This window comes from Vidua macroura, chromosome 8 (assembly GCF_024509145.1).
Source record: "Vidua macroura isolate BioBank_ID:100142 chromosome 8, ASM2450914v1, whole genome shotgun sequence".
Taxonomy (NCBI): Eukaryota; Metazoa; Chordata; class Aves; order Passeriformes; family Viduidae; genus Vidua; species Vidua macroura.
Window position 1 is genome coordinate 5,516,945 of NC_071578.1, and position 13,226 is coordinate 5,530,170.

Consider the following 13,226-nt stretch of genomic DNA (forward strand, 5'->3'; position numbering starts at 1 on the left):
TGTGATGGAGCCACTTTCACATTTTGCTTTAATTAATCCTGTTCAGAACAAGATAAAAGATTCTGGCTGAGCTTTCATTAAGCTCAGATCCCCTTTACTTAGTACTTTCTGCAGATTGAAATCACAGGGACAGGAACCCCCTTTTTTATGGCATTTTCCTGTTCTAAACATGAGGGGTTTTGCTGTATAGCCAATCTGGATATTTTGTCTCTTCACACTAATAATACTTATTATTATGAGAAACATTTTTTGTGTATCCTAAACTTGAGCCAAGTTTGGTGCTGTTTCAAATCACTTAGAGCTTTTTTTTTTTTTTTTTTTGAACACTAAAAATGAATATTCATGGTTCATCTGACTTGTGCTGCATTACTGTGAAGTGAAGCAACTGAACAAATGAGGAAGGAAATTAGGTCTCTTCAAAAGGCAGCTGGGCTGGAATGCAGGGTTGGGTTCTAAGATTGCCTCAGGGGATGGTTTTGTGCCCATTGCCATTTCCAGTATTTCATAGCCAGGGATGGGACAGTTCCCAAGCTGGAAGGACATTCAGCTGGAGAGGGACAGGACAAGGGGTGATGACTTCAAACTAACAGATAGATTTAGATAAAATATGAATAAACTCTTCCCTGTGAGGGTGGTTAGGCCCTGGCACAAGTTGCCTAGAAAAGCAGCAGCATTCTAAGAGGATAAAGAACTGAAGTCATGGCTGTGTCCCTTGACTACCAGAGGATTGTGTCTGTAATTTTGAAAAAAAACCCCAAAGCCCTGCAGTCCCACATCCCTTAACGTCACATACCAAACCCATCTTTTGATTCCACTTTTTTATTAAAATATCTCATGTATATTGCTCACATTAAAATACAGCAGTAGTTTAATTTTAAATATAGCCACAAGTATAGACACTCAAAAAAAAGAACAAAAACCCAAACCCACATCACTTTAATAAAATAAATAAACCAAATTTGTTTATCAAAGTTTCAGGTGATAAATGATTTCAGACACAGTACAGGTCCTAAGACACAGAGCTAGCCTAGCCCAGGACACGACGTTGTGGGGACACCACGTGCAGCCTATCTACAGTACAGGGACAGGACAGAGGCACTGGGTCTGGCAGGGTGCTTACAGTCACAAACCACAGCACAGGAAGGTCCTGCTTCACAGCAGCTTCTGGACAATGTCCTAGCCTGGAATGGCATGGCAAGGCATTCCTGGGAAGGAGGATTTAACAGATGTAGTCCTTTGACACACAGAGCGAAGGGGATTTTTTATCCAGTTCCCAGCATGAGCAGATGCTTTACCCTGCGAGGTGCAAAGCTGGAGCTGGTCAGGAATTTGGTCTTGAATAGATGCTGACAGCTATGCTCTAATGCAACCCTGATCTTACAAAGCAGTGCACTGGCCTTCTGCTTTAGATGTTAGTTGGGATTTTGCATCATTTTTCATCCTTGAAGAGAATCCTAGCACAGAGGGACACAGTGCCTGATAGGCAGGTATCTGGCTCATCTTGCTTTACACAGAGAAAAAATTAGAGCAAATGGGCAGTTTGGAATTAAAAAAAAAAAAAGGAATTGCTTCAATATGGGCAAGACAATTCAAAGACATTTGCTTCATTTCCCCTCACCTCAAAACAAGTGAGGAAAAAAACCATTCTACAGAAGAAATTTGCACTGCAGGACTGTGGGTATTTCAGATTGCATCTCTGAGTTTTATCTATAATGAAAGTGTCCCAGGATGTCTGGAAAGAAAAGGATAGCAAAGAAATCTTACTTTCTGGTTAACATACTTAAATTCAACAAAAACACATCGGTTCCCATTGTAGAGGCACAATTCATAGACAGCTGCATCTAGAACTTCATTGAAAACAAGTAAAAATACTAGTCCAAAAATAAATAAAATGTAATTTACCGGTACTTTGTTTTGCTGGTGTAGTGCAAGGTAAGTAAGGTCAGAGAAGTGCAGTATCATCCTTTGAGTATAAATACTTTCTACATAATTCAGAAGAGCTACAAAATTAGTCTCAAAAAAATAACTGTGCAACACATCTAAGACAGCATGCTTATTGAATCCCAGTGTCTAAACTACCTGTTTAAATATGGTTTATACAGGTTCTGTCTCACCTGCCTGAGGGAATTCTGAAGCTTGGTCAGAACCAAATTCATTTGCATCTCTCACTGCTTGTAAACAAATTACCTGTTATCAATCCCAGTATCCAGTAGCAGTTCATGCCACAATAGTCCTGATGTCATTGTGTTATTTTATTAGAAGCCACAGCTAGAAGAACACTTCCCAAATGAGCAACTAGATCTGAATTATTCGTGTCTGGCATTGCGTAAACATTTCTCTCAGTTCTTTTTGTTTGATTTCATTTAAAGCTTCTGGTTCCGCAGGGCTCTTTTGGACCTTTGCCACAGCAAAATTAATCCCTTGAGTCAATCCTGCCTGGGTGATGTTGGCAACCTGGACCATGGAGCTGCGGATTTTAGCGAAGGGAGACACGGCCCGGCTGCTGCTGCCGTCAGCAGGGGAAGGAGTGGTGTGGAGTCCTGGCTCGTGGTTCCCAGACACAGATCCTGGGCTCCTGTGGGATTTACTCAAGTCGGGCCCACCGACAGCCAAGAGCTGAGGATTTGGCTCTGAAGACTGAACATCCAGCTTTGATGGCCTGGAAGGAATGTCTGCAACAGCTTCAGCCTTGGGTTCTGCCTTCTTGGCCGCGCTCCTGCTGGTTTGGGTCGGTGTGTGACGGGGCTCTTGAGAACCAGCCTCAGGCTCCAGCACATCACACCCCTTGCTCTGGGCGTCCTGCACGAACCTCTGGCAGTACACATCCATGGGCTTAGCAAACTCCAGCTCTGCACTGTCAGCAGAAGGCATGGCAACGTCCTGGCCCTCGGCCGGCACGGGAATGCTGATGCTCATGTCGGTGCTGCTGAGGGACTGCGAGCGGCTGCCCAGGCGCGGCGCCGAGGCGATGATGCCGCAGCTGGGCAGCACGTAGTCCGTGGGGCCAATGTTCTCCAGGGAATCCGCCAGCTGCGCCTCCTCATCTGACTTGGAGTTGCTCAGGAAGTCATCGGAGTGGAACGAGTCATTGTCTGAGGCTTCTGTGTCAGATTCACTAGGGGCTTTGGGATCTACCCCTGGATTCTCCAGAGTTTCAAGGCTGCTGTCTGACTTCCAAAGATTCACTTTCAAATTTGGCTTTAAAAAATTGACTTTCACTTCAGGTTTGGCAAAGCTGCCCAGCTTCCGAAGGTTGCTGATGTTCACGTTGGATTTGGTTTGTTTCACCTTTTGATTGAGGGAGGAGAACTTGCTCAGTAAATAATTCTTGCCTTGGGCCAGGGACCCTCTGTTCTGAGACCGAATGCCAATGATGTCTTCATGAGGTTTGCTGCTCCTCCTAGAAGAGGAAGAAGATCTTTAATGTACAATCAAAGCACCAAGTATACACTGTTTCCAGTCTTATTTCTTTAATAGAAGGGGACATTTTAGTTCCTAAATTGTCCTTTCCTTGCATAAATAATAAATTTAATCCTATTTTTTACATAATAATATTGTAGCCATATAAGCTAAGCAAGCTCAAACTAACAAAGAACAGTAGCCAAACAAGGGGAACAGGCAGTTTCTGCAGGCACTTTAGTTTCTGATGAAAAAGGATTTGAATTCTCCATTTTTTTAACCCTGACTTTGTGTATACTCAGTAGCCACATTTAGCAAATATTCAATCTGCAATACCTGTAAAAAGAACAAGTTTCTTTTCACCACGCTTTCTCCTCAGCTGGGAGAAGCAGCTGAGCAGAGAGCAAAGGCGGAATACAGAAGGGTCACATCATTTAAGTACTCACCTCTCCAGCTTCTTCTCAATAATGGGCACATCCATTCCCATCGCTTGCTTTGTGATTCTCAGCATTTCTGCAATGCACTGAAGAGTGTCTGAAATCCAAGCAGCAGCCTGTCAGACCCTTAAAAACACCCTTAGAAGCCTATATTCCACAATCTACAAAGAAACAGGTCTAATTTTAACATAATTTTGTTTGGTTTTATTGCCTTTTTTTTTTCTTTCACCCTGCAGAGCAGGCCTTCAAGTTGCAATTCTGATTTAAAGCTTACAAAACAAACCTAAAGAATAATCTCTCCTTCAGCCCTAAATGCTCAGCATTAAGTGAATCACTGCCACACTGCTTCATTTGGGGAAGGAAGAGAAGCAATTTTATTTATTCTAATCCTTGCTGACAAAACTCAGTGCTCCAGGTATGAAGTGTTATTTTTTCCTTGTTAGTGTTCCTTTAATCTAGTTAAACAACAAGCAAGGGCATTTCCAGACACTGATTTCACTAAAGAAATCGATTTCTTTACCTCTTTAGGAGTTAATTTTAACTTCATTTTCTAAGTTTTTGGAGCAGTAAAGACCTGGACAGGGAGATTACTCTAGTTCTAGAGAGATGTTTTACTTCATAGCTGTATCTGAAACTTATTTTTCTTTCTATTAAAACAGTAACATCTGAGTGGTTTTTTTTCAATTGCTTTCCTACTTCACACAACAGGATTTTATTGGAGTGATTTCTGAAGAAGGAGAAATTTTAAGAGCAATGGAACAAGTGTTTTTTAGAGAAACACCAATACACTGAATACACTTCTGTGTTTAAAACTTCTACATAGGATACAAACCTTTTCCATCTTCTTCTGGGCTGCGAGCCACAGCCCTGAGTGTATGAAAATATCCACTCATTTCTTTGTATTTGTAATGCAGCCTCATGCAGGAGAACTTGGGTTTGCCAAAGAGAGTAGGCTCAGGCCCTGAGAGAGAAACCAGGAGAAATCTTTAGAAATCTTTAACCAAACACTGAAAGTGACACTGCAGGGCCTGCACCTAAGGGTATGTAAGTGCTGACAGTCTTTTTCAGCCTAAAATGCTTCAAGTTTTCATAAGAGCAGGACAGACTCTTTAAGTGAAAGATTTGCACAATAACTGAACAATCAGTAACTTACAAAAAGCAACTAGACTCTCTGTATGTCTGTTACAATCCAGCCTGATTATTTATTGCAGATCACCCTTTCAAATAGAAGGAAAAAAAAATTTTACACTTTTTACATCCTGTGGGTTCTTTAGGGAATGCTCCTGCAAGGATTAAAGAGAAAGCTAATATTTTTATCAAGGGAATGCAATCGAAATGTCAAGATTTAGACCAGTACTTCAACTCTTCGGTGCACTGCATAATCTACAGCATTAAATGAGGTGTGGATGATGATGTTTCACTCTGTTCTGTACCTCAGGATACAAATCTCCACAATACACAAGTGAGGGAGACCTTTCACCTGAACAGTCAGAAATTGCACAGACACAGTGAAAGTCAGCCAGGAGATGATGAAATCACTGTGTGTTGTGTAATGGAGGATTAAACTCTGTCAGGAGGCCACACACTCCCTTCTCCCCAACTGGATCACCTTTTTCATGATTCAAAGACATCACATCTTTAATGCTTCCAGTAGAAAATGCTGGATTTAGCCTGCAGATGTTACATTCTATAGCAAATATATTAAATCAGCATAACAAGGTACTTTTGTAACAGCATGTTTGTTATCAGCCCTTGAGAAAGAAGCTTTACAAAGCTATGAAACAGATCTGAAGTACAATTCTGAGCCAGTTGCTGTGTTTGGATCAAAGGAAGAGTGCCCTGAATGCACAAATCTGTGACTCATTACAGAAGTTGGCAAAATTGTTACTTCCATTTGATAAATAATGAAATCTGTTTGGATGACTCCGTGGCTCTTTTAGGAGTTTGAAAGAGGGAAAATTTCAGAACCCTTCCAATGATCAAAGCTTCCATTTCCAGCAGTAGGAAGAGCCTGGCATCTGTTACCAGCCAGAAGGGCCATTTCTAGGTGGGGTGCCCAGGGTTTGTGCCACACTTCAAGGACTGCTGCTTCAATACATTTGTGGGATGCTTTGATAAGTGCTCAAGCCATTGTTAAGAGCATTCAAAAAAGGACAGAGTGACTGTTTTCTTACCTATTTCTATTTTTTCCAGAGCTTCAAGACTTAACCTTTGGTACTGATTCACTTTGTCGATTTCATCATCGTAACTAGAAAAAAGAAACAGAATTTAGTGCTTCCTAAATCAAATCTTAATCTAAAGCAAAGCTACTAAAATAAACTACACATAGTAAGGGAAAGTGGGGTAACTTACTAGGCCACATAATAGGCACAATTTGAAAGTAAAAGCAGCACATCCACATCCTTATGAGTGGCATCGATGAGACTGAAGGGAAGAAAAATAAATACAGGGTAGAAAGTTTTATTTGCAGGGCTGTAACCCATGCCCAGCGTGTTCTGGGGACGCTCTTTAAGAGCTGAGCACAAGTTACAAGAAGTTTTAATCACGGTGTGTTATCAAATGGATCCATGTAAGCAACACTCTCTCTCAAACCTGAAGTTACCTAAAAGCTCAATTATGTCAGCAGAAGGTCCAAAAATAAATAAAAAGCCCACAAGCTATTAAAAATGCTACCAGAGAAATGGAAAAATACCTCAGACTCAGTGAGGGTGATGAGTCTGTGCCCTGAATAGCTGTCATACCAACCTGCTCTGCTACTTTTAGATGCTGAAGTTTAACCTGCAGGAGATCTAACCACTATTTTTCTCTTGCAAGCTCCTGAACTCTGAACTTGCTATGGAGTGAAGTTCAGAGTTTAGGCCCATTATTTTCCATGAACAGAAATCTAGACTGTCCAAGTGCTGACTCATTGCCCAAGGAGTCAATCTGATCAGTTAAGTTACTCTTTCCCTATAAAGCAATAAGGAGCAACAGCTCCTCAAGCACTCCCTTTTAACCACCCTTAGTTCTACAAGTTCTCTTCATGGTACCTGCCACATTTTGGCAATATTAACCAAATCCATCCATTTCCAGATGATGTCTCAAGGGTCATTCCAGCATGCACCATTTTTATGGCACTTTGGGAAAAGCACATGTTTAGATGCCTTTTCCATTTACAACTACAAGTACTCAAACCCTTCAAGCACTCTTGTCCTTCTACAGAACTGTTCACACATCAGCTATCAAAACCTTTTAACACCAGAAGTAATTAACAGAGGTGGCAGCTGATCAGTTTTAACTTTGTTCAACAAACCTTGGATCACAGTCAATGAGTGCCCACCCTCCATGGAATTTTTCATCATCTGGCAAGAGCAGTTTCATGTAGCTCTGCAGCAGCTGGCTGATCAGTTCCTGGTGGCTCCTCAGGTTCTCCTTGTGCAGCGCTTCGTGCTCCTTCTCTTTTGTAAATATGGAGTACAGGTCCTCTGTCACAGGGATACCCTGCATCAAATCTAAATAAACCCCAGGAAATATCAAGCAAGAAACAGTTAACAGTGATATATGGCAAGAGTTTGTAAATTCCTTCTAAATGCTGCATTTTAATGATGCTCTTCGTCGTCTTTCTGAAAAGAATGTTGCCTGTAACTGAAAACTCAGAAGGTATAACTCTACTTTCAGTGAAAAACAAAGAGTTCCTCACAATTTTAAGAGATACTTGCTCATAAATTTAAGTTTGTCTTAAAAAAAAAAAAAAAAAAAAAAGAGATACTACAAGACATTTAATGCTAAAATGAAGCTGGGGCAAGGTCTCCAATGAGTCTCAGTGCATGCAATCCCTCTGAATTGAGTGTTGCTTAAATTCCAGAGTGAGTGAGACTGTTCTTTGTAGTGTCCAGTACAGACATGTACCCCACTCACAATGCTTTTAAGCAACAGGGGAAAAAAAAAAAATCAGTCAGAAAGACGAAACCAATATGATTTAATAACCTCTTCTAAATACCACAGCTCAGCTGGGCTGAAACTGTGCTCTTACCTATGACTGCTTGCCTGTAAGCATCCCTGAAACGATTCAGGTAGTATCTGTTTGCAGAGTTCACTCCATCCTTCATCACCCCTGCCAGCTTTCTTTCACCAGTCCTTGTGAAGTCACCCTGTCACACACAACGTGCAAATCTTTACATCAAAATTTGGAGCAGCAGGCTCAGCTCAAAGGATTTGACACTCTGAAACTCAGAATTGAATAGATGGAAATCCAGGAATTATCATCAAGTAACTATTTCATATAGAAGTTGAAATTTTTTTTTTTTTTTTTTTTAAAGAACATCTTCTGGCATTGACTCTGCACAGAACCCTGTGGTTTTGACAGACTTACAATTTCAGTAGGAAATTCCAATAGAAAACAAATCTGGACATATAAGCCAGCTAACACTGAAGCAGGACTTTCAACACATCAATCACTGTGATGCTTCAATACCTCCAAAAGAAAAAAAAAATCCCTTTATTTTTTAGCCATTAATGTAAAAGGAACACTACTGGAACAGTAGAGAAGACTGAAGCTTACTGAAAAATGGTTTTCATCTCACTGCTTTTGTTACCAAACCAAGACAAACATAACATACTGGAGGAAAGCAGCACATATCCTCCCGATCTCAGAAACAAAAGAAAGTTTCTAGGCCACAGAAGGCTTAGAATTTGAATGAAAAGTTGTTTTGGTAGTTACACTTCATTAGAGGATTCTATTTTCAGAGACACACTGGCACAGAGCATTTCTAAAAGTCACATCAACTCCTATGAAGAATATTTCAAGTGTGTTTCACTTTCAAATTGAAAGAAATACCACAATTAAAATTAATTAATTTAATCCATGAACCTCAACAATGAGTGGAGAAATCTTCCAGCAGAAGGCCTGAAAATTTAGATCTATAAATTGAGGTCTGCACTTCAGATTTAAAGTTTAATATACTCAATGAAAACAAGCATGTTAGGTTCTTTAATTTATTTTTTTTTAATATTAGTGCAATCAACTAATCAAAGCTCAGCAGAGTTATTTAAAGACAGATTTAAGTGTTAAGAGTTTCCACCATAATGATTTTTCTTATGCCAAATGCAAATACTACTAGAATTTGTTCCACCAGTTACACACAGCAAATACCTCAAATTCCATGACTTTTCAAAGCAACAGAAGTACAGAGCAAGGAGTTTCATGCTTGATCTTGGTAGACAGAGTGCATTACAGCCAATTAAGAAGAATCTTTAGAAAATACAGCTAATTAATATCTCCCTTCTACCTACATAGCCTGATCTCCAGAACCTTAGAGTATTCTTTAAGTATTTTAACTGCTTAGAAGTACTATAACCATGATAAAATATAAATGGATGTAATAATTAAAATATCTCTTGAACTCTTCTCTCTGCTCTGCTTTTTGTTGAAGAGAACAGAATGCAGGGAAAGTGCAGGGAGCACTCAGCTTTTCTCTGACTCACACCAAGCACAACACAAAACATTGTTCCATTGCAAAGCCTCATCTCTCCAGAACAAAACCACACAGAGTACTTGGTGAACTTTTAATATCTGTCTTAGGCTGGAAAATGCAAGATGTGGCCGGGGGTGTGGATTCCATTGCCAGCTGTCAGAGGTGGGGCAGTTATCTCTATTCATTGGGCAGTTTTTTCTTTATCTCTCCCACAACCAATCCTCCCTCCAGGAGATATCTGCTGTTAATAGGCCATTAATTATTAATTATCTTCTGTTCATGGCCAGTGAGTGTCCCTGCATGGCTGAGAAAATTCCATCATCCCATGGGGAGATGTTCCGCCCAGGGGAGGAGCCAAGCATTCCTACCTGGATACAATCTGAGATCCTGGGACACCACAGCAGCCTTTGCCCACTGCATTCCCAGAGGAGCAGCTTTCTGCCCCACTGCATTCCCAGAGGAGCAGCTTTCTTCCCCACTGCATTCCCAGAGGAGCAGCTTTCTGCCCCACTGCATTCCCAGAGGAGCAGCTTTCTGCCCCACTGCATTCCCAGAGGAGCAGCTTTCTTCTCCCCTGCATTCCCAGAGGAAGCCCAGGCCCATCTCCAGCAGCCCTGGAGCTCCAGAGGAAAACTCCAGCCTTGTCCAGGATCCCGCTCCAGCAGAAGCACAGCTGGCACTGCAGGAGGGCTGAGCCACCATGGAAGGACTGCTGCCAGCACCCTGCCCCACAGGCTGCCAGGGCCTGTTCTGACTCTGTCAATGGGTTTTTTGTACTCTTGCACTTATATTTTTAATTTTCCTAGCAAAGAACTGTTATTCCTTTTCCCATATCTTTGCCCGAGAGCCCCTTAATTTCAAAATCATAACAATTCGGAGGGAGGGGGGTTTACATTTTCCATTTCAAGGGAATGAAAAATGTCTTCCTTAGCAGACACCTGGCTTTTCAAACCAAGGCAATATCCCAGGGTTTTCCAGTGCACATGAGCCCTGTAACCCAAGACATTCCTGGGGGCAGGTGAGGCTCCCCGCTTACCTTCAAGGCTGCCGTGCCCGCGTACTGCCGGCTTATGGCATCGCCGTTGTTGGCCCACATGATCTGGTAGATCCTGTTGCATTTCACTGGCAGAGGCTGCTCTGGTGGCATCACACCCAGTTTTTTGAGCTGGAATTTGACATATGTATTAATTCAGTGCCCAAAGTAAAAGTCATTCTCAGTATCAGAGCTTGGTGAAGGAAACGCTTGCCAAGTGTTTAATTGTCAGATGTTGTATGTGGGGAGGAGGAAGCCATTGTGCTGATTTGTCAGATTAAATTAATGAATTGGTGGTTTATTGCTAAACATCACATCACTGGAGGCAGCAGTAACATTAATTATGGATATTAAGTCAATAATTAAAAAAATTAGCTGAAGGAAAACAAGTTACTGTAGATTCTCAAGATACAGGAAAATTTTCAATAGAGAATCATCAAAAAACAGGCATCACAATTTTAAAATAAACAAGTTAATTTGTCTTCTATTGCAAAGGCATTCATGACCTCAAGGGTCTGAAAACAAATAAAAATAACTTCTTATGTTGGTTTATTATTAGTGCTTGCACATTTTGGACAGTTACTGTTTGTCACTGATACTAGGGTAAGATCTCTCCCTCTTAGAACACCCAGTCCTTCAGTCTTCCCCAGATAAGCCTTGGGTACAATACCAGTGTCAGGCTTTGTACACACACTGAGTGGGTAGAGCAGCACATACACAACTGCAATGCAGTCACTAAATGACAGGGATAACTTGGAACAAATCATAGGAAAACTTCCATTTACAACTGAAACTAAATGCTCAAGCACTCTTTGCAAGTTAAATGAAAATTAACACAGAGCTGCTCATTAACTCTGAAAGCCCTATCAAGTTCCCAGATGAGAGAAAGCAGGTCCAGAGGTTCCAAGGAAGAAGTGTGAGGTACATGTAACCCTCAGTCCTTCACTCCATGCCACTGACCCTGCAATGCTCAGGGCATTTCTCAGTCATTAATTGATTCCCAAGTACTTCAGCTCCGGGATGAGAATGATGCAGCACATCTCAAGCTCACACTTCAGCAATGATTGACTCTTCACAACAATCTGTAACACTCTTGTTTTTGAAAGAATTGCCTTGGACCTTGAGAGTTACCCTGGATAGAAACCCTATTCTAAAATAATGATTGGGGGATGGCTGATCCCTCCCCTGGTCCTCAGTACTCCTATGTCAGGAGCTCACAATAGCAGATCATAAAGAGAAACTGCCAGGTACAACAGCCAGATCCATTCACTTTTCAGCCTAATGAAGGACCCACTTCATCCTTTCTCCTTCACTTTAACCATAATCAGGTTTGCTCACTTTGGGCTGTGACTGGGGCTTTGATGTTCCAGTTACAGGACATTAAGTCTGCATTAGGTCTGTAGCAGTACTGTGTCAGTGAAGTCCTCACATGGGAACAGAGTCACCACTGAGCTTATAGAAAGCAAGTGAGGGCCAGAGCAAAGAGGAAAACTAAAGGAAAGAACTCTCAATCTGCTTGAAAATCCCTCCTCTGTACAGGGAGAACTATTCCACAGCTCAACAGCCACAGCCATCAGGGCTATTTACATCATGAATTAATTGCTCCTCTACACACAGAAGGGACAACTCATCTCCTTACTTGCTGCATCACAGTATTTCACTTCAAAGCTCCTAAAATAGCACCCAACTTGTTAGATTTTAGTCTTTTAACATCATTTCAGTGAGGCACTTGGGGGAGAAGGTGTCTTGCTTCTAAACTCTGTATTCCTACATAATTTAAACTGAAATTACTAAATCCAAACAAGACAATCCTCTCCAAGTTGTGGACAATCAGTCCTCTCTGAAGGAAGACAGAAGGAGGCATCACTGCTCTGTAATTATTTCAAGTTTTGCATTTGTATATATTACTCCTCTCAGCTTCATGGCACTTCAAGTATTTTGCAAAGATTTTTTCACAGAGGTCAGTTCAGCATTTTTCAAACACACTGATTTCTCTGTGAGCAACAGCTGAGGTGTGAGGCACTCAGTACTCGGCAGAGCCCCTCAGTTTTACGTGCCTGCTGCTCCATGACCACTCTGGCAATAGCAGCCTGCACAACGTTGGTCCGATCCAGGCAGTCCATGCAGTTAACCCGGAAAATTCCCTCCTGCTTACAGATCACTCCAGCTTGGTCAACCCTGTCAACAGGAAGAGAACAAAAGCACACTGAGACACTGAAAATCCAGTGTAATCCGTCAGCTGCATAAACAGTAGAACATTTCACACGTGGAGCACTATTTATGATTGCACTCACACTCCAGCCACACCCCACACTGAATTAACTCCTCTTGTTCCAACTTAACCTCCTCTTTAATCTAGGCTGGACATCAGACATAAATCCTACTGAGGCCACAAACTTGAGATGCAATCAGATGCTGAATTCAACTCATGCATACATAATACAAGCTTTCAAGAGCAAAGGCATTTAATTTCAAAAACAGAGAAGCCAATGATAATGACAGCAATACAGAACATTAGAGAGCAATTGATTGAGGTTGCAGCCACACGTTACCCAAATGTATGAACTTTAATCAGTTCAAAGTAAGGTCAAACATGTCTGCTTGCTGCCAACAGTAAGGCTGCCATCCTAGGGTTTGTGGGTCAAATACAGAGTGTTTCACATTAAAGGTGAGTGACCCTAAAATGTGAAAAGCAGAAATGCAGTAAACAGCACCTGAGAATTTCTGCTGTCACATGGGTAGAACACCAACACTCCAGAAGACAAAAACTCTGACAAACAAGCTGGACACCAGAAGAGAAATATGAAACATATTGGTTTGGAGAAAATTAAGGCCTCTGAATATCTACTCATTGTCGGTATTTTCCTCTACAAATGTTCCCTACTTGTCTAGAAACAGTTAAGT

At 41.4% G+C, this 13,226-nt stretch overlaps 1 protein-coding gene across 2 annotated transcripts in view; it reads right to left on the reverse strand.

Annotated features, from left to right (window-relative positions):
• Positions 1-249: 249 nt before the first annotated feature.
• The window catches only part of INPP5F (inositol polyphosphate-5-phosphatase F), a 40,919-nt gene continuing 27,942 nt past the window's right edge, over positions 250-13,226 (reverse strand). Inside the window, exons 12-20 of one of the 2 annotated variants that reach the window (XM_053983211.1) lie at positions 12,380-12,500; positions 10,326-10,454; positions 7,849-7,966; positions 7,129-7,327; positions 6,189-6,260; positions 6,011-6,084; positions 4,669-4,797; positions 3,846-3,933; positions 250-3,400 (exon numbers count right to left, since the gene is read on the reverse strand). In XM_053983211.1, coding sequence (XP_053839186.1) covers positions 2,296-3,400; positions 3,846-3,933; positions 4,669-4,797; positions 6,011-6,084; positions 6,189-6,260; positions 7,129-7,327; positions 7,849-7,966; positions 10,326-10,454; positions 12,380-12,500 — 2,035 coding nt within the window. In that variant the 3' untranslated portion in view covers positions 250-2,295. The remainder of the gene's footprint in view (positions 3,401-3,845; positions 3,934-4,668; positions 4,798-6,010; positions 6,085-6,188; positions 6,261-7,128; positions 7,328-7,848; positions 7,967-10,325; positions 10,455-12,379; positions 12,501-13,226) is intronic. The other variant, XM_053983212.1, reaches the window with a different exon arrangement.